This window comes from Eurypyga helias, unplaced genomic scaffold, assembly GCF_000690775.1.
Source record: "Eurypyga helias isolate BGI_N326 unplaced genomic scaffold, ASM69077v1 scaffold9926, whole genome shotgun sequence".
In the NCBI taxonomy this organism is placed as follows: Eukaryota; Metazoa; Chordata; class Aves; order Eurypygiformes; family Eurypygidae; genus Eurypyga; species Eurypyga helias.
In genome coordinates, this window is record NW_010258646.1 from 30772 (window position 1) to 53454 (window position 22683).

Here is a 22683-nt window from a genome sequence, read left to right on the forward strand (position 1 = left end):
GTTGCTTCCCATAAGGTCATGTTTTGCAAGTACCTTTTCTCCTTTTTCTTTAAAATGCTCTGAAGAAGGTAACAGTGAAAAATTTCTTGTGAAATGTTCTAATAAGTGCAATAGTCTGAAAATAAAGAATTGAGAATCACTTCTGAATTGTACATTTTCACCAATTTTACGAATGTGTTAATAATTTCAACTGTAAATAGTTTTTGATTTAATGATGGATTTTTACTGAAAAAGATACAAAATAATGTTGTAGATTTTTTTAATATTAATTTTTATAGCCAATAGGGGTTAATTTCTGTTTCAACTGGAGTGAAAACTGACATACTGACAGTAGAATTTCAGTAAAGTTAATTGAATTAGGAACCTTCTTAGTAGCATTGATATTTATTTTTGTGGCACTGCCTGTTCTCATCATCTTTTGATCTCATTTAACTCTGTTTACTGTCGAATTGAGAAAGGTATTAAAGTAAGGGATTTTAAATCATATTTGAATCTTAGTCTTTGAATTGATTGCATTAATTTTAACCTCTCCGAGCTTCTGTGTGAGGCCAGATGCCAACAATGGCAAGAATTCATGCTAGCAAAAAAAGGTATCATAGGATTTACAGGTCCAGCGATCTATTCTTCCTACTTTTCTAACTGCATATTTGAAAGAAGTGTGGATACTGAAAAGCTGTGCTGCCAGACTCTTCTTCCAGGGAGACGAAGATTTTTTTTTTCCTTTAGATACATTTGAAGCCACTGCCCAGGACATGCTTTGGTCAAAGTTTGAACTCCTCTATAGAATGTAATGAAACAGGCTTCAGAAATCCAAGGAAAAGTATTAGCTTTCTAGGACAAAATGAGGCTCTTAATTTCTTTCTGAAAGATATAATTACAGAAAAGTGGAAAACGAAGGCTTAAAGGAGACAGAACATAAATGAAAAGCTGGACTTGCACAAAAATGGTGTTAGTCTATTTTCTTTCTTCCAACAACTAAAACACTGATACCAAAGGACTATTTGTTTTGAAAGCTGTGGTTCATCTCGTTAAGAAGATTGTCTTCCACAGAAAATATGAGGAAGGAATTGCAAGGTTTTGAACATAGCGAATTACTCGTTTTGTTTACTTGTTATTTATTCTTACTGTGACAGTATTCCCAAGACTGCTTTTATTAGGCACTTGTGCTATACAGTAGAGTGAATACTCCAAGCTCAAGTAAAACGAAAAGCAGTAAAGCACATCAGTAATATAATTGCTTTTATCAGAACTGAACTGTCCTATTGCTTTCATCTTGGCCAGGTTATCTGAATATAGCTTTTTTTTTTTAAATAAATGTATTGTAAGGTGGAAAAGGGAAAACATGGAAGAAAAGAAGGTGGTAGAGAAAGATTAAATTCAACTTTCTCTTTAGTGTGAGGAAGAGTTTGAGGTGAATTGGTAATCAGAAGTTTAAGTTTAAATGAAACTTGAAAAATAATTCACTCCATCACATGCAGAATATGAGTGTAAAAAATACTAGTGTTCCTGTTGCCTCTTTAGACTGATCGTTGGGTCAGTACAGCCACCATTGTCCGTGTCTAGGAATGGTTAAAAGAATCTTCTGAATTGTTTCTTTCTTTACGAAGCTGGGTGGCTTAGAGGAAAAGGAAGAGAAGCAAATAGTCATTTGATAGAGCTGAAGACAATTACAGTGATAGAGAAGAAGTGTAACTCCATATGTCTCAGTTCTCCTTGCCAACTTCAGTTCAAGCTCCAGTTGCTCCCAATGCCTTGTGCTTTTCTGGTGCCAAATTATTCTTAACTGGGGCTTGTTTATAATTTTGTCAATCTGACACTGGCAAGCAGAAGGCTTCAGGAAGGAAAGCAGTAATCCCATGCTCCACGAGAGTCATTGTGTCAGGGAACAGGAGTCTCAAAGGTTTTCTCTGTAAGTTTTGCTCCACTGTTAGGGAAAATGGTTTATCCCTCCAGCCTACACGTGTGGCCACGCTATATATGACACGTCTCTGATCTCTGAGAGACACTTACCTAAACACTGACATTTTTCTTAACCAGTCTCTAATTCATGGGTGGGTGATTTTTAGAAGAAATAGGAAATGGCTGGTTTTATTGTCGTTCAACAGGAACTTCTCTTTCTCACAGCCAGATCAATCGAGAATGCAAACTTTATACATAATCAAGCCCTTATCATTCAGTAAAGAGAATAGAGAATAAGATTTATCTGTTCTAAAGGGCAATCCTAAAGCCATAGTTACACAGAGGGGAATTATAATCCTATAAGAACATGCTATCCTGTCACCAGCCTGCACTGTTAGGGTACGTTTTTATTTTCTCTTCCTACGCCAAGTTTTTTTAAACTTGAATCACAAAATATTAGGTGCACATTGGAAATAGAAGTTTTGCTTTTCATGTAACCAGTTTACAAATGAATGAAAGCCTTACTCTAGCTGCATATAAGCCACTGAAAAAGGAACGTTTGTTGAAGTTGGTCTCCAGTTTGAATCAATATTCTGCTGTGTTTTAAAAGATAAAGAGTATGCAGTGATTTGTCTTTGGATATGAGGTCTTATGCAATCTATTCGTAGTGGGTTTTTTAGGAATATAAAGTACATTCTTCTCCCCCCACACCCCCTCCCCACCCTTATCGTCCTTCTTATTCAATAACAAAGGTTGTAAGATATTTTAATGTCAGAATGTTAAAATTTGAGGTACTGTCTTTTTCTGAAAAATGTACCATTGAGAGTGTCTTTTAAAGAAGTGTGATCTTACATATAGTTACTGTCTTTTTAGCATTCACATACTAAGTTTTTTAAAGATATCTTTAGTACTACTCACTAATGGGTTGGGGAGCGTGTGATGTGCATAACACTAGAAGCACATGAGATATGTCCGAATTGCTCCAGTAACTTCACAAATCCATTGAAAACAGAATGAACAGGAGAGCAGATTCATATGGGAAATGATCAAAAAATGTTTGGGGTTTTTTTTAATTTATTTCACAAACTGTCAGTTCCATCTGTTCTATCAGTCTGTCTTTTGTTTCAGTAATTACCTTTATTTGCTTCTCTGTCTCCTTCTCACTAATTATCTAACTGTATATATATTCATCAAGAGAAGCAAGGTTTAGGAAGGGATTATAGCTTGTATGACACCAATGAAGAGAGCTGGAAGAAACTTAAACTTTCAAGTGCACAAGATCATCACTGGCTGTTGCATAGGTGGTGCTGTATCAATTTCTTTAGTACAGAATATTACCCTCTCCTCCATTTTTTCTTTTCTACCTTCACCGTAAGTATAGGCTGCTATAATTCCATGTTGTTATTTGTCTTACTATAATTATTATTAGTATTATGATTATTATTTGCTTCTGCACCTGGATGTAATATTGTAATATTATTTTTAATATTATTATTAGCATCTGCAAATAAATGTGATCAAACCATAATATCCTTACATTAGGCATAGAAATATAATGAAGAACAGTTTCTGTTACTTCAACTTTATAATCAAAACCCATAGAAGATATAAGGATCAATATGATTTATGTAAAGCCATCTAAATTTAAAAAGAGCTTTTAAAGGCTCTAATGAGCTTTTCAGCAATACTGCATGACTGTGACTGAGGACGTTAAGGTGAAACAAGTAAGACTATGTTATGGTGGCTAATTAAGAGGATAGTAATTTGTTCCTTCTTAGGTTACATTCTGCATAGAGGTGTGTGCAATTTTGCGTGTCTACAGTTCAGAGCCTTTGATTCCTAGGTGACATCTGAAAAGGAGAACTTCAGAGGACAGTGTACAGCATTAAATAAGTTGTCTGTGGATAGACGTGTTGACTGTTCAGAGGGCTTCAGGTTGTGTGTGTTATATTTCTACATTAGAATAAACATAATTTGTTCTATAATGAAGAACATGTCATCCTGGGTAGTTTAATTGCTTGCAGTAAGCAGATGCATGACTTAGAGAGCAAATTAGATGGAGAAATCAGTGGTCTTTCAGATTTAATTAAAAGGCACATATTATACAGGAGCTTGAAAGAAAACGTAAGTTGAGTAATAGAGGAAACTGAAAAGTGAAGGGTGGAGAAAGAATAAATTATTTTATTTCTAAACTGAGAATTGTGGTGGAGTACTACCTTAAAGACAAGAGTGAACAGATGAGGAGAGAACAAGTAGTGGAATTGCTTAAAAGTGTTAACAAGAAGCTTCAGTGTGGAAGTGGAGACATGGATAAATTAGAACAAACAATTCCTGCAGGAGTGAAATAAACAGGAGAGATATTCTTGACAGATTTATTTCCAGTCTGTTGGAGAGAGACACTGTGTGCGTCTGTGGGTACACGCACATGTGTGCACGTATGAGTGTTTATATCATGGAAATGAGGAAGAAGAGTGCATTCCTCTTGATGGAGGAACTTCCCTCCAGCTCGTATTTCTGTGATGTTGTACCTTCCTCCTGACATTCCTTCTGTGTTGAAAGATCTTCAGACATGAACAGTTTTGGCTTGTGCAAATGCTGTAAGTGCATACAAGTTCATAAGTAAATGTAAAACTCATAACTATGGCCAACATCTGTTCAAAAAATGTTAAGGCACATCCATAGTCCGGTGGTGGACAAAAAACAGACTGTACCGTGCAATTCCCTGCCTGGTGCTTTCTGAAGGTTGAGTAGAAAAAGCTACTGCATCATAAAACAGTTGCAGCATTGAGAAGACTGCCTAAGAGTAGAAGGCGATTTTAACCAGACAGGCAGTGTAAGTCAGATAAGTCAGAGAACAGAAAATTTGATCACGTATCTTACAATAGATATTTTCTGTATGATTTCCTGGGGTGTACTTAATGAGCTCCCCAATAAAAATTACAACAGGAATTTGAGTATTGTGCTAGTTCTTTGAGAGCTTTTTCAACTAAAAATACCTTTGTTATAAATGTCTTGAATTTGAACATAATCAGCAGATTATAACTTTATATTATAGAAGATCTTTAGGTTTCCATCACACACTAGTATCATTTCAGAATTAAATGCAAACAGACATTTGAAGAGTGGTTGTCAAATGAAGAAATGAGACGACCTTGGAAAAGAGGAGTATGCATATTTTTCATTGAACATTTACTAGCTAGACTGTAATGCAGGTAGCTTTTGTCCATGAGTTTAAATTGTTCAGATAAAGCTTGCATAGTAGCTGCTGCTCTACATCACTGCTTGCTTTGCCTCTCTGAGAAGGAGAGAAATGGGGTTTGTCATATACCTATTGATTCAGTCTTTTTTTTTTCCATTTCAATTTCTTCTTTTCCTTGTGCTTTCCGCAGTATAATTTCAGCTACAACATGCTTAATTTTTATATATTTACTCTATGTTAATACTTGTACAGCATATTAACAGCATGGTGTTTAATGACCCTCAATTACTACTTTTTCTTGCTATGGGATGGTAGAGGTTGATTTAAACCTGAAGGCTTGTTCCTTTGCAGTGAATGCCATACAGCAAGTGTGAATGATGATTTGTGCATAGTAATGTCATGCGCAAATGAAAATTATGTTTAAAGTCACATTTTATTTTTTCATGTATGTTGTCACTAAATTTAAGATTCTTTAGGTTCCTTAAAAGCAGTTTTCTGTTGGTTTTCCTGCTTTTGGATTATGCAATTTTCCTATTCTTAATTTATTGGATTGCAAGGAAATCTGTGTTTCATTTTCAAGTAACGTAAAGTTTCTGTCCCTTAGCGTCTATATTAAATTCTTTCATTGTGTTTTCCTTATAAGCATACCAAGCGATGCTCATTAGACAAAAATACTAAAATGTGGTCTGTTCATGTATAAAAAAAATATCAAAAAGTTATTACTTGAAGATAATTAAACCCTACAATATAGGAGAAGGTACAAGATGTGCTGTTGATCAAAGTTGGAGTTGTTTTTTTGGTCTTCCATTGTTATGAATGGTTTTTTGTCTTTGAGTGTTTATATGTGGATAAAACTCTAATCAGCTCCCTGTATGAAGAAAGCATACATCAAAAATTATTGCTAAATTTACTATAAGGAATAGTTCAGTGATTTCATTTAGTGCAAGGATTTTATCATCCAATGTCATCCTACAGAGTTTGGGGAAAAAAGGGGATTGATTTCTGTCTTTGAGTGCAATTTAATACAGGTAGTAAATCACTATAATCCAGATGATCTTTTCTCCCATCTTACACATAGTTTTAATGTTAATGATAAAATACGTTTCAGTGAAATTTTAAAGTAAGTGTTCTTAAAATAGGGAGGCTGGATACTTACCTTAGGATGTTTTACTATACATTACTATCTATGCTGTGACTAACAGAAAATTCAAGTTAGAAAATTACTTTATATAATGAAGAAATATCATATATAGGTAAGAAACATTTTCAATTCCCCTTCCACCTCTATTTTGTAATGACTGTTTCACAGATTCTGTTATCCTTCTAGAGTAATCTTTCAGTGCTGCTTTCTGTCATTTTTTTGATGCACATTGGTATATTGAGTTGGAAAGCAGTTGTCTACAAAAGCACTTGTAACTGCATATTATGCCTGCTATATTATATTTTTATGACAATGCCGATGGCACAAAAAAAAAAGGGAGAAAGAGAGAAAAATGAAAAAAAAAGATTGCACACTGCCACCAAATTAGGATTCTTACTATTTTTTTCTATTTGTTCAGACATTTCGTAGTCAAATGGTTCCTTTTGGTCAAGTGCCCATATAATTGAGTTTAGACTGTTTCAGTGCACTGACCTGTAAGGGTTATACAAAAATAGAGGAGAGAGACATTTTCTCTGATGAACAGGTTCTGTAACAACAGCATGGCCAATCTCTGAAATGTAAATAACTTAATCCTAAATATTTCTCTTTACAAGTGGGATTAATTTATGATTTCAGTTAAAAGTTTTTAAAAATGTCTCTTCTGTAATATGATTTCCTCAAAATAAATAATTCCTACTGCATAGGCATTCTGTATCTCAAAACGTGTTTCCCAAGCAGTCATCTCTTTCTAAATGTAGAACTAAACTGTAAGAGCAAGAGCTGTAGCACAGTTTTATTAATGACTTTGGCAGCAGACTGTGTACAACCTGTATTTATTACATTCTCTTTCAGTTTTTATATGGTCATTCTTGGTGACATTGTTGCTCTTTGATCTGTTCACTTGATTCTGTTGAGAACTGGAAATTTGCTCCCTAAGATGTTCACGATAGTGCCTTGCACCACTCGGCTGACTCCAACCCCTCCTTCACTGTCAAGCTCCCCATCTGTTTCCATCTGTATTTGTTTATGTGGAGCTCAGATTAGGCAGTATCACTGTTCTTTCTTCTCAGCTCTTGACATTAGGAATGTCTTCAGTGAAACCGGTGGCTGTATGTAGTTCTGCTTCATTAACAACTTTTTGTTTGACTGTATTGCCAGTGTCCTATCTCTGACCCTACACTGATTGGCAGTGCTACAGAACAAAAGTTCTTTGTACCAAATGATTTAGAAAGATATGAAATACTGTGCATCAAATTGAACCAGATTTGAGTTACCATGCTAGGCATTGAGCAGTTGGAGTTTTAATGTCCTAATATCAGAAAATGTTATTATTAAGAACAATTTTCTATCTACGGTATCTGAAGGCAATTGAAACTCGTTAAGACCTGCTCATTTCCTATATAAACAGTTGTGCATGTCCCACCACCATCATCATTCATGTTCCTGCTCATTGCTAATTTTCTGGGTCAGATTCCCTTGCAGGCACCATACCTTTCCCCTGGGCTTGCTCACTATGTTCTGTCTGCCCAAGACAAGTCTTTACTAGCATGCTGGACCATAAAAGGGCACTCATTTTACCACTGCGTATAGAAGGAAATGACTGTCGTCGTGTCAGCTTCAGTGTCTTTGAAATTTATTGGAGACAGCAAGCATTGGAAAAAATGAAAATAAGGTGGCAACTAGCTATCGTGTTTTTATGAGACTTTTATCAAATGCCTCAGAATTGTTTCAATATTGCTGACTTTTACAGATATAGTGCCAAGATAGCTAAGGAACTGCTAATATTTTTGCCTTAATTTGTTCCTGTTTGCTACATCTATTGCTGTAGGATTTATTTCTTCACCAGCTGTTGTGGTGTCATATCTGCTGAAAGGTTCTGAAGAGCATAATTGTACATTACACACAATTTTGTCATAAGCTTATTCTTGCATGCTTCATAGTGATTCTTTTCCTTGTCTCACTATCTTCTTTAAACTGTTTGAAGACAGATATATAGTAATGGTTCTCTCATACAGCAGGAGTGTTTGAAACCTAGGTACAAAATTAAGATATGTCTAGCTCTCAAAGAAATCTTTCCCTTTCAGTATTGTGGTATTAAATGAAAATTGCCTCTCATAACAAGATTTAATCACATGAGCTGAATCTCTGACAGCAATGATGCAAAAATCCCAGTAAGAAATATAAAGACTTTATTTCATGGTAGTCACATGCCAACAGTTTGGATCCCAGTAGAATATTCTAAGTATAAAGATTTATGGTGTTTCTCTACAGGAATGGAGATAATTATTTTGCAGCCTTATGTGGAATAGTGATTTTTTTTTTTTTTAAAGTTCCTTGAATAGTATCTTAGTAAGTTAGGCTGTCAGTGTAATCATTTTCATTTAATATAATTCCTAAAAAAGACATCTGTAAGGTAATGGAACAGATGCATCTTTTGAAAGATTTGAATAATGTGCTCTTTGTGACTTAAAATGTGGTAAAGTGTTGGTAAGCAGGAGTGGAAATATCAGTTGGGTTCAGTTTAAAATAAATCGTTGTGAACCATAATGTGTGTAATTAATTAGTAATTGGGCAGTTCCTTTATAGTGAGGAAATTTGTGTGTATTTGCTATGTTTATTTAAGTAAACAAACATTTCAGTAAACATGTAAAACTTCTAAATTATAATGTGATTAATCTATTGTGTGAAACTTTTTGAATCAGCTATCAATTAATAAACATGCTTTTAGCTGCTCAAAACCAGTTCAAACTTAGTGTGAAACCCAGTGAAGAGATTTATCAGAATGTTGGGTTGTGTCTGAATAGGCCTAGGAGCAAAGGGAGAAACTAGCCATTCATTTGCAGTGATCTGCAAACACAAGAGATTCAAAAGCATCACCAGCAAAGATGGCTAGGGTGCACCACAATTTTTGTCTGGAACACCATGTACCTTTAAAAATCTTTACATATCATAGAACGTTGTCAGTTGTTAAACATGTCCACCTCTAAGCTCTGCAATTTGATAAATCCTTAGAAAGGCATCAGATAACAGTATTTCTTAGAACTGAGTGCAAGGTAATGCTCTATTGTATTTTCCTAAAGATAATCCACACTGAAATTCCTAATTCAAAAATTCTTGGCAGAAATATGATTCATTGCATAATATGCAACAGAGGCAGATGAAAAGTGACTGCTTCCTGCCATTTCCCCAAGGAGAGTTTGAGGTTCTGTAGTAAACTTCATCATGTTTACAGCAGGATGAATAATCAATTGAATTTCATTCAGGTATTTGCTTCGATTTTTGGTGTATTTGCTGCATCTGCATACATGGACCCCTTGTTTGCTTGTGTGCAGGGAGAGCATTCTGAATCCCAACTGAAGAAATATTTGCGTATTGATAATCACATGAGGAATGATAGCAGACTAACGGCATGGTCAGCCAGGAACCTGGCTCATGAAGCGTGTATTCTGAACTTAAAACAGTATTCAGGGCCCTCTGAAGCCAGTAGATATTATGCTTTAACTCTCGTAACTCCTTACACACATACATGCCTATGTATTTCTGCAAATACACATGTATTTATATAGTGCAAAATTTAAAAAGATAAAGCCATTAAATGGTAGAATTTTCAGGAAAATCTGAAAGCAAAGAAAAGGTGAACTTCAGTTAATTTGTGAATATTACTCAAAGATAGATCTTAATTGTTCAAGTAAATTATTACAATCAGCCCTGTAGGAACTATTCTAGAGTGAACTTATCCCAGCAATGTGGGACAGCAGAACTGTGGAAGGAGCCAATTGGTATGGATACTGCGTGTTACTGGATGCGTGCAGTAGCTTATGTCCAGTCAGATATGCTTTGTGCCATATACACGTGGCTGAAAGAGCTTCTAGATCAAAGCTGACCCTAAAACAATATGGTGCAAATGAAGTGCCTTAGAAAATAATCCATGCTGGACTAAGTTGGCAGCGTGTGGATCCAGCTCAAGTGTTCCTATTCCACTGTAGGTGGTGTTTGGTTTAATACGACACTGATATGACTGTGGTTTTATTATTCAAGAATTTTAGAAAAATACTCTGGAATGAAGATTGCAGAGATAATAGCAGGAATTGAAGATACAAAGCTGTAGTTTTAAACCAAAAATAGTGTTGTAAGTGCCATAGCAGAGTGCTGCTGACTCCTCCCACAGAGCGTAGTGCTTATTTTGTAGAATCACTGTTGTCGTTCGTGTAGATCCTGGAAGATTGTGGTGCTCTCTTTAATACGTTAGTGTGTTAACAGCTGGCATCTATTAACTTTACTATCTTAATTGGATCCTTTTAGATGTTCAGCCAACTGGTCAGGCACACAGTGTGAGAGGCCAGCTCCCAAAAGCAGCAAGTCTGACAATATCAGTACAAGTAAGTGCTTCAAATAACTGCTATTACTTGTCAAATGGGGCTCAATTTAGAAATTTTAACCTGGTGATATATTAGAATATGAATTTGTGTCATGAAATGTGCTGGTTACCTGTATTGAAGAAAGGAAAAAAAAAAAAAGGTAGCTATCTCTTAACTTTTTGATTGACATTGTGTTTTATGAGGTGGTTTGGGTGCAAGCCATATGTTATACACTCACTGCTTCAAGGGCTAGCCTGCACTTTTCTTAAAGAAAGTGTATCAAGTGGCAAGTGCTTGGTGATATCACTGCTGTGCAGAGAACTAGTACGAGACCTCTGACCATTTAAGTCCTGTTGAAAGCATCAAAAATAGAGTTGTAAGTAGTTCATAACTTTTGCATTGGCTGTCTGCAGAGGTTTGAATTTTACCTACTGTGAAAATCATCCTGAAAGTAAGAATAGTTCCTGTCGTATTTTTTTAAAGATATGTCTGTAAGCATAAAAGGATGGTATTGCTACACTATTGGCAGTTTAAACTGGACAGGATTCCCTGCGGTGCATTGAGTATGCTGATGGCATACCCTGCTGCACATCTCTCGGTCACATTTAACCCAACCGGAGCAGTAAAATGAATCGCCCACTATTCAAGTCAGCTTGATGCTTAGATGAAATCTTCCTAGAGATCCAGACAAGTGAAATAACACTTGCAAGCTGGAAACGGGCAAAAAAGCAGCCAGAACCTAGATCAGTATTTCATGTTGAGGGAATACCTGCTATGATTTGGGAAATGAGTATTTGTCTCGTGCCTGCTCCTACACCCCAGGCTGCAGCATGTTGTAATGTCCTTTACATGCTGAATCTTCATGTGCTGAAGTGAACTCGGGATGATTCAATTTTTTATTCAGTAGTACTTCATTTTGGGCCTGGCTTGGCTTTCAGTAAGCCTTCCAGCAGAATTCAAAGCATCTTTCTCAATTTTTAATGTAGTCTGTGTTTAATGTAGAGCAGAGACTGCCAACCACTTGTTCTTCTAATAAATCAATGAATGTAACCATTGAAGCAACCAGCATTATTTTTGTTTTCCACCAGTTAAGGATTGTGGTATTAAAGGAAACACATGTCATTCCACGTTGGCTTTATCCTGGAGCCCTGTAGTTTCTACAGACCAATTTTTATAACATGAAGTTATTTTTCATGTATTTCTTTATTGCCAGCTTACATTAAAGCTGAGAAATTCTTAGAAGAGTACAGTTGCTGACATTTTTGCAGGTAGTCTCATTTCAGTGAAGTTATCTGCCAAAATAACGTTAAGCCCATTTTTGTCTTCCCTGTTCCCTCCTCTCCTTCAACATCATCTGATCTGTGTACTGTTTTTCTGCTACATTAAGCATTATTGTAGTTTCTATGATTGCCTGTATCAACATAACAAAATTATTGGCTCTTGAGTATAATGCAGTAAAATGCAGGGATGCACCAACTATCTAGAAATGAATTTTCCTTACTATATTTCATTTTTCCACAAATAAAAGAAATAAATACATATAAATGCTAATACTGGAATTATTCAATCAGAGCCATGCCTACTGAATATCTTAAATTAATAGCTGTGTGGTTTAACTAAACTACTGAAGCTGATGGTGGCAGTTAAAGTCAGTGGCCATGCCACTCCAATCCAAATTTTTCAGCCATTCCGTGCACCTTTATACAGTATCAGTGCAAATGCGGGCAGAGAATTAGTTGAAAGTATATTGTTGTCCAGAAGGAGGAAGCTCCTGATTTCTTGATAAAAGTGCTTGTGTATACACCATTATCTCTAATGATATTTTTTTAATTGATCAGCATCAATATAAAAAAAAAAAAATCTCAAAACATTGAAGCTCATCACATGAAATTGCATTTGTGGTGAGGGAAAGCATTCTTTTTGTAATTAATTCAAATGTTTTACATCTCTGAAGAAATTATTAGATGTAGCTGTGATTATTTAATGATATGTCCTTTTCCTGTTTCAGGAAGCATCGCAATCATTGTTCCTCTTGTTTTACTGGTAACTTTGATCACTACTCTGGTAATTGGACTATTTCTTTGCAAAAGGAAACGAAGGTAAGTAATTGTATATTGATGTGTGAAGTAAAAAAGTACATCTTTAAAGTATTTGCATCTTTTTGATATAAAAGTTTCACTTTATATATGTTGAGCAGACATTAAAAAAAAAACCCACACCACTCAGCCCAAAACTTATTTCTGGATGCAGAGACATAGTTCCATTTTGGTTCTTGCTGGAACAATCATGTCTATTATTTATACTTATATTCCACATACACTAGATAAGAAAATGTTCTTACCTAGTTCGCTCAATCCTGCAAAGGCTGTATAAATGTTAATAATTTTATCTAGAGACTTAGTGAACTTAGTAAACAGAATTAATGTATTTTATTGGAACCACATAATTAATATTGTTCGTGTCTATAAATACTATCAGATAGAGCCTCTACGAAACAGTTCAATTTATTTACTTGGATTAGTTTTTTTCAATCTTATGTAAGTTATAGTGAAGATGTAATAAATGTTCAAAGTATCTACTGTAGAGTCCCAAGTCCTGTCGTCATTACTGTGTTTCTTTAGAACCATAGAATGGTTTAGGTTAGAAGGGATCTTAAAGGCCATCTAATTCCAACCCCCCTGCCATGAGCAGGGACACCTTGCACTTAGTGTCTTGCATAGAAAGCCAAATTCCAGCCCTGAACAGTGAATGTTTTTTTGCTTTCTTTTGTTTTTCTCTTGAATTTAACTTCCTTAGAGCTGATAATGAACTTAAGGACTATAGTAGGCATTTTGACTTTGGCAATTCTTCTGGGGCCATGTTGGCTGGCAGGGCAAGAGTGTTTCTACCGTATGCAGACACCCGAGACAGCTGTTAACTTTCTCGTATTCAGAGAAACAATAAACTGATGCTAGTAGTGATGCAGATTTGACAAGGGAAGATGTCTAGTCATAAGGACGTGGCCAACTAGGGAAGACCTGGAGTGGGAGTCAGGCAGCAAATCATTTACTTTAGGCCTGTAGTTGGCCTACTGGTTGGTCTTGAGCAGCTGTGTTATTTTCTCCTGGGGCTTGTTCCTCCACCTCTGAAACCAAGGTAACATTGTCTTTAGCAAAGTCCTTTAGAAATTTGAGATTAATCGACTGTTTCTGCAAATGTGACTATTTGAGACTGTTTCAGTCCTCCAGACTAAAAGAATCTTTTAAGTCGCTATCATCTAGCATCATACATATCAAACTCTGGCAATAACTAGTAAACATTCATTTTTAAATCCTTTTTGAAAAGTCAACAAGATAAATACATTCCCCGACCATACTGTTGGTAATGCTGACCCTGTCAGTCACCATAGATGTCATTATGTGCTGCTGTACCTAAAAACAAGTTTAGTGATAGCCAAATCCTACGAACCAGTTGCAGGTCTGTAAATATTTTAAGTTATTGAGAATAACTTGTTAAATAATAGAACTTCAGTAGAGAAGTAGAAGTAAACTCAACAAGGGGATTTTTTTTTTTTCTTAAAATTATATTTGGAAATGTATTTTAGGGATTTTTTTTTAATCTTGTCAGAGAAGACTGTCAAGTATTAAACTAGGTATAGATGTTCAAGACTTGTACGCTACAGATAAGTGCTTATTTTAGGAAATATTTTTTCTATGTCGCTTCTGAAAAATACAGATCCTTTAGTGTATTGGATTTCAGGCACTGACTGCATCTTTCTCAACCAAACAAGAGGATTTGACTTTTATCATCCTGACTGTGACCTCCCTATTATTTTCTTGTAATTCTAGAGAACATATTGCACTGGGGAAAATTACCCTCTTGAGGTTATTTCAATTGCTGAGACTAAAAGCACCTCCTTAGCTAAAAGAAATGAATTCAGCAGCTAAAACAATTCAACTCAATCACTTATCTTTACTGATATCTAATTCAAGGTTAAAAATAAGATTCTATCTTTTATTAAAGTTTGAAAAAATTCAAGTTGAACTAACTTCAGCTTTCCAATAACCGCCTGCAGGGAATACAACCTGCAACTATGAGAAGTTCATATATTTTTAATGCGTTGTAATGAAACCATTTGCTTGTCCTCAGATTACAACTGACTTTGGGCAACCAATTTCAGATGGAAGTGAAATGGATGAAGAAGGGAACATGACTCATGTTCATTCCATCTTCATTACTGCAGGGAATCTACAATGAATTTGCAAAGCTTTCTGTGGGAAGTGGGGGAAATCTGGAAATAATAGGAGAGACCAGAGTAACAGGCAAGGAGTTAGCTCATTGTATGAATTCATACCACTCCAGCCAGACCGAGAAAAAACAATAAAAAGACACTTCCATCTTACATGAGATCTACACATAGACTCAGATTGCTACTTTGTTTGAAAAAATGAAAGATTTTCTGATTGTTTCTGCAGCAAACACTTTTTCAGCCTGTTGATCTTAATGATTAAAAAGAAATAGAATAAGATTTGTACTGTTTCAGGATGGAGCATCAGAGGAAGTACTTGAATAGTCACTAGCTTCTCTTTTTGTGTTTATGCATTATAGGACAAAAACTATCAGAAGACAACCCATTATAAACGGAGGAATCAATGTAGAAATTGGCAATCCATCATATAACATGTACGAGGTGGGCCATGATCACAGTGAAGGTGGTCTTTTAGCCTCAGATTTTACTGTAAATGCAGAAAAGGTAATTTTTCTTTTCTTTTTCTAGTGACAAAACCACTGCTTATTTTATGTCTTACAAAGGTTTTGACTTTAAATGTAATTAATAGAAACATAAAAAATGACATTTAGATTCAGATAATGAGTGTAAAGGCAAGTTAGATTTCATTAGAATAAATGTCATGTATATATTAACAGCTGTTTTGCAGTCTGATGCTTGCTGATGGGCATTTTTCCTAGTGCCTGCAATTTACCAAAACAGAGTTAGAACTAAAGTGTTTTTTTTTTTTGGTCATAGACACATCTGCCTTAAGTTGCCAAATCACAACAACACAAGTTGCCAGTCTTTTTAGTCTATTTGCAAATACTGAATGAAAATATATTACTGTACAGTCTACCATTTGAAGCGTGAAAGAGTATATGCATACATATGAGACTAACTTATTTCGTATATGAAAACTTCCAGAGGCATAAAGAATTCAGCGTCCTGGCTGGATAGATAGATTAAATGTTTACACAAAGCTAGTAAGTATTATCATTTTCTTGTAAAAGATGCTGTCACTTCTGCAGCACCACTCTTCAGTGATTGAACTACCTGAGTGATGTGACATGGGATGAGCAGGGTAATGCTGCGATATCTTTCCTAGAGCTCCGTAATCAGACATACACCAAAGGGCAGCCATCATTCTGTGGCATTTCTGACAAAGCAATAACCGGATTACTTTTAGCTCTAGGAATGTCATCGCTGAATCACATAGTCAGTGTGCTGAATACAAGAGGTAAGCTGAAAATGGAGTTACTCACTGGAGGAAGAGTAACTGAGCCAATGCTTATTGTGAAGTCTGGCTCTAAGCCTTAACAGAAAATGACTTTAAAATGCTGAATTTTATTCTCGTATTAGCTGTGAGGTTTTTTTCATGCTGAAGAATACCTGTAAGTAGATTTTTTTAAAAACTGTAGAGCACTCTAAAATGTCGTCTTTAACCGGTGCACTGCTTATTTAACAGTGTTGATCAGTTCACATGGAAAATGCTCTATTAGCACAGAAACTAAAACTTTCTATTTATACAGGCCAGATACATAGGGGGAGGGCCCACTGCATTCAAGCTTCCACACACAGCTCCATCAATCTACCTAAACTCTGACTTGAAAGGACCACTGTCAACAGGGGTGAGAAATGACGATTCAAATCCATTTCATTCCACCACAGCCCCTTAGAAAGAAAGTTTGTCTGTCATTTTTGAATAGAGCCATTTTCTGCTTGATTTTAATTTTTTTTTCTTCTTTTAATGGAAAGAAGAATGACAGTAAATACTATATTCTCTATTTGACATAAAGGGTTCTTCTCTGCATACAAAATTTCATCTGTACCCATCATTGTGACATGATCTAAATGCAGAGGAATGCAAAAGCAGTAAGCAATGTGATGTTTTTCCATAGCATTGTATAAGTTTAGCATAGCATTCTCAGCCGTTACCTTGATCGGTTTTCAATTTATATGTAATTACAGGCATCTGGTAAAGTTTATCACACTGAAAAAAGTTCCCAAATACATGGAAACAAGTCCATTAATTTTAGAGGAATTGGATACACACTAAAATGAACGATTTCCTTTACTATTTGCAATGTATTTTTTGATTGTTCAGCTTCTTATACATTTTTGTCATAAAATAGTTACTTCTAAAACATCAGATTTTGACTGCAATTTAGCATGTTTGCAAATATTGGAAGTTAATATATTGAAAGGGTCATCAGTATGACATTCATTTTCATGTGCCTCAGTGTATATATTCATCTCTTGTGCCATTTGCATTCTTGCATGATTGTACTATGTTGTATTTGCAAATTTAACAATTTGTATAAGGCACGATATTTCTGATAGAACACAAAACTAGGGATGATGAAAGCTAGAATATATGCCCACCTCTAACATGAACTGTTTCTGATTTCAAGTCACCCCAGTTACTTTCTGTACCTCACTGTACTGCATTATGCTATCAGTACCCACTCAAAGAGGTATCATGAGACAAAGCCTACTATTATACGTAGTTTTAATAACTCCGTAAGGCTTTATATAGATACCAAGTAGCTCTGTTCTGGTTATCGTCCTTAATAGTTACTGTCAAGGGAATAAAAAGTCCTGTCAATTGAAATAAAACTAAATTTCTGTTTTCCTAAAATTCTCATTATAATCATTACAACAAATGTAAATATTTCTAATTCAATGGGGACAGACAGGTATAACTGAGTTTGCTCTCATAAATTACTGCAGCAGTTGATTGCATATTTAGGTTCCATTAATATAGAACAGTAGCTGCTTCTTTCTTTCTTTTAAATGAATATGACTCACTTTTTTCCTGCCTTCAATCCAGGAAAGTTTGAAACATGAGGCAATCACTGTGTTATCTATAATAGATGGAATAGGCAGCTTTTAACTAACTGTCTTAGTAGCTGCTGTGGCCAGCCAGCCTAAGGAATATCTGAATCCTTGGCTCTGAAATCCTATTGATGAACAGGGAAAGGAAGAACTAAGATTTTAGACATCTTTCATTCCTTGTTACCCACAGTGTACTCAGGGTACCTGCAAGTCAAGAAAACCTACCCACATCTGTTTTGGGTAATTTAAAGTTTAGGCACTTATTACGTAGACCAAACACATTAATTTACCCATTTTATAGCTTACTGGTGTTCCACTCAGTATTTGGGTAGGCAAAGCTGTGCTGTTCCATTAGTTATAACAGGAATATTTTGACCAATAGGTACCATTTTCAGTTCTTACAAATAAAAAGTGCAACATCTGATTGGATAGCAAGGGTCTTTTAGGAGACAATAAAGGCCCAAAATATGAAGGAATTAGTGGAGACATTTACGTGATAAGACTCGGATAGTGATTTCTCTGTAGCATGAGTGATAGGAGAGTAAGTTTTCATCTGTGTAAGACATCCTTCTGTACTGTCAGACTCAGGAGATTTCTCATATACCAAAGTAATTTGCAGAATTAAAAATGGACTTGTCCTATACTGAAGTACCACTCATTGCAATAGATCTTTTCGTTACAGTCCAAACTACCAAAATCGTTGACAAAATACTTCTCAATCTGTAACTACTATGATATATTAACAGTTATGCTGGTTTATTATTAAAGTTTAATTTACATTACGAAAGTATTGAATTTTTGGTCAAATCATGTTGTATATTTGGGCCACAGAATTCGAAAACATGGTCAGCTATTGATGGGATGCTGATGTCTTAGAACAGGTAATATATGGAAACTGTTGACTGCAGTTTTCTACTGTTAAACTTGTCACATGGTCTCACAGTGCACCTTCTCTATAAACTTCATATCTATTCTGAAATCTTCCAGTGTAATAAGGTGGACAAGTCAACTCCAGAGACATTTTTCAAGGTTTTTGTTTTATTTTTTTTGTTATTGTTTTTATGGTTTTAATATCATAATATGCTGCATGTCATGTCATTGATTATTTTAATAGCATGTCTCATCATGAATTTAATTTTTAACTAAATAATTAACTCATTATCAGGTTTGCAGAAGTCCAGGTATCTATTAAGTATGTCCAATTCTATTTTGTGTGTACTTGTTCTTGCGTTAACAAAGCCATTTCCATTTCCATAAACGTTTATTTTGTTTTCATCCTACTGATCTAATGTATGCTTAATTTTTCTGCAGACAACAAATTACGCCAATCCAGTATATGCAAAGTTATACATGGATGGACAAAACTGTCGAAACTCCTTAGCAAGTGTTGATGAAAGAAGAGAACTCCTTCCAAAGAAAATAGATATTGGGATAAGGGAGACTGTGGCATAATCTGCTGTTACCTTTTATACTCTGTATAAATGTATAAAATATAAGGATTACTTTTCTATGTACCAACAGTATTATAATTGTTTTGGCATCAGCATTACCTCTGTTTTTTGTTTGGTTGATTGTTTTCTGGGTTTTTCTTTTGCTGATGACTTTTGACTGACCATTTGTAAGGTATTTTTATGAAAAAGAAACTGCACTACGGTACAATTTACAACAATGCTGCTGAAATAACACACCTTTAAATTTGTTAAAATTGCAAACAACATATTCGTTTGTAGCGTGAAAATGAGCAATCTATTTTCTATGAACTTTTTTGGTTCTACTTAATCGATGAAGATGGTATCTGCACTTTTTCATTATGTAGTCTGGAAGCTGTAGTACAGTGTGTAATTTTGTTTATTTTAAATGGTGAAAGAATGATTGAATGGTCTACTCTCTTCTTTGTGCCCATTAGAATCTCTCTTCAGATCCTGATAAAGCTAGATAACTTTTCACAAACAAACACAACTTGCTTTTAAATTAGCTTTAGGTTGCCAAGAAGTAAACAAGACTATAGAAGTGAAACATCTAATGATCTGCATGAACACAATGATTATGTTTCAGAAATTCAGTGACTGTACATGATATACTAAACATATATACCATGTAAACAAGCTTTGTATTTATTAAAACCTTATAGAACATAGTAACGATATATCTTGGAAGCTGAAACCTTACTTGCTGTGGGACAAAGCATATGAACTCCAACAGTCCTGTTAGGACAGTAGCCACCCTAGAGCACAAGAGGGCATTGCCTACACATGCATTATATGTTTATTCACTTAATCACATGCAGTACTTATGGATTAATAATTCCCCAACACATACCAAGCAGTAGGGGAAAAAAAAAAAACCAAACCCCAAACCTTAAGCACACAGATGATCACAGCATTCAGTTTTGACAATCACAAAAAAAGTCGTACCTGTTTAGAGATACTAAAACATACAAAACACAGCAGTTTCTTTAAATTAAGATAAACTGTGGTATTGCAGAGGTAAAACGTAACCAAATTACATATTTGTGAAACCTTACCTAAGCCCGAGTTTCACTGGTCTGGGTTAAATATCAAAATCCAATTATTGAAAGTGAAAAGCATCAGTTTCCAGCACTTGCTCTGACCTGTTCTGCTTTCTGTTGTTGCTAAGAGGAAAAATCTGACTTGCTTTTTTTTTTTTTATTTTGATGGAAATAAAGAATACAATTTCTTTCAGGTTTGAACTGAATCGAAATATTTTATACATATCTTTAAAGGCACAAAAGACTTATTCACACATATATTGTGGAGGACTCTTCCTTCCTCTACTAGACATGACTGACTTTTAGCTATCATACTATATTAACCTAACAGATTAAATATGTTTGTGGTTGCTCTTTATTCCCTTTGTACAAACATTACAAAAATAACTGCTGTTTTATAAAAGATTTTTGTTGTACTATTGTGCATGCATACTACCTATTTCTAAACTTTGCCATATTGGGGCCTTTATAAAACTCTTGATTTATGTAATACTAGTGCAATTTTGCTTGAACAATGTTATGCATATCATAAACTTTTTCAGGTTCTTGTTTAAGTACATTTTTTTAAATTGAACAGTATTTTTCATTTTGGTTATAATAGTCATTTTGCCTATGTTTCTACAATGAAGTGTTAAATACTTTATAAAAAAAAATTGTTGACTGATTTATTTAAATGAAAATCTACATACTTAATTCAGTGTGTTGACTAATTTTTAAATTTAACTTATGAAATGAAAACGGAAGAAGAGCAGATTGAAGGGAAAGAACATTACTTTGTACAAATGACTAAATTTCTTAATGACAATTTTTGCTTTTTATACAACTTCTATTTGAATGTTTCTGCAGCTCTGCAAACGTTTGAATATCTTAGGTGTATAGCTGTCTGTTATGTCAAGAGGATTTTAAAACTATTTTATTTTCTATAAGGATACTGTATTAAATAGTTTCATACCATACAGCTATGATTCCACAGGTTCTGCCTTTATTCCGCTGACATCATCAGAGATGGATTTGGCCCTCAGTTTTTGCATAATTGCAGTTGTTATGAGGCGTAAGTAGTTGGTCTTTTCAGAAGCATACTGTTTATTTTCTGGCAGACAATCTCCTATCTTTAATACTCAGGTAGCACTAATTTTTAACTAGTGGGTATACAAGTAACTTGAGTTTTAAATAATGAACTCTTATATGGACCTAATAACATTTATTTATTGTGATGTCTCATGTTTCCATTCAACGAGACATTTTTATTTACTTTACATTTGCTTTAGTGTAAATTACTTTTTCAAAACCTAAATTTATGTATTTACTTAGAAATACACAGTTGATGTCAGTGGAGCTATTAGATATTGGATATTAGATCAGCAGCAGGTCTTAAGTTTATAATTTTGATGGAGATACTGAGCTCCACCACTGCCGTGCCTTGAAGATCTTTAAATTACAGATTGATGTAATCCCCAGTGTTAGTTTGGCTTTTTCTTTACCTGGGCTCTGCATAGGAACTGTTTCTCATAATCCTTTAACAGCCCCAGAATCCCCAGAGTCTGTAGCTGTGCAAAACACACCAGGAGCAGGAGGATGAAAGATTGAGAACCTGATCGATAACCTGTACGGGCATCTTCATAAATTCGGTAAAATAATTTTGGCCCAGAAACTCTACAAACTTTTACAAGGAACCACAAAAATTTTTAACTTCCTACATTTCCACAGCCTTTTTGCGGTTATTAATGCCACAGATTCATGTATGTTTTAAGTTGACATAAGCTTAGAAGAAAAAAATTTGGATAAATGTGCCTGTAAACACTGATTAAAACATCTGTCTCTTCAGGGTATAGTTGCAAGGCTTTTTGTGGTTGCTTTCCTGAAGATAATAATGACAATTCCTGTGAAATGCTAGTACTGTACTATTTCACTGAATTCATCAGGGTAAAATGTTTCTTCCACAGCACTAATAATTTTTCTTAGCAATGTGAAGCAGTTTGTGGGTTCCATAAATACCAGGCATTAAAATTATTCAGGGAAATAGAACTTCTGATAAATCTAACCCTGAAATATACTGTTCATTTAGTTTTTACTTGTAGGCTAAGGAATGGTTTCAGGTTCCTGGGTTGCCATGATACAGGTCTAGGTCTCTTTTTTTTTTCTTTCATTACCCATATTTTCGTTCAACATAAAAAACCAAAACACGTAAGCTTGAAGGGTGACATGATGTGCTCCATCACAAACTACATTCTTAAATTCTTCACTGAATGGAGCAGCTCTACACAAAGCACAAAGAAAAGCATCTGTCAAAACTTTATCTAATTGCGTCCAATGGCTTTATTTCCCACAGAGGTTATAGCAGTATTTACATGTAACAACAGTGCGGTGGGGTCTCTGTCTTGTGATCGGTCTCTTGTTCTATGCAAGAGTGTGCATAAACACTAAATTATGACAACAAAAGTCCAAAATGACAAACGAAGATGGATGATGCTCTTGCTGCCTTATGTGGCCATT

General features: G+C 35.0%; 1 protein-coding gene across 1 annotated transcript in view; it reads left to right on the plus strand.

Moving 5' to 3' along the window:
* LOC104511704 (low-density lipoprotein receptor-related protein 1B-like) overlaps window positions 1-19653 on the plus strand; it is a gene marked incomplete at its 5' end in the record, with an annotated part of 50372 nt that extends 30719 nt beyond the window's left edge. The window contains 4 exons of the mRNA XM_010154423.1: window positions 12606-12696; window positions 15185-15329; window positions 16376-16474; window positions 18993-19653. Of these exons, the coding sequence (XP_010152725.1) occupies window positions 12606-12696; window positions 15185-15329; window positions 16376-16474; window positions 18993-19133 (476 nt within the window). The remainder of the gene's footprint in view (window positions 1-12605; window positions 12697-15184; window positions 15330-16375; window positions 16475-18992) is intronic.
* Between the last annotated feature and the right edge of the window lie 3030 nt (window positions 19654-22683).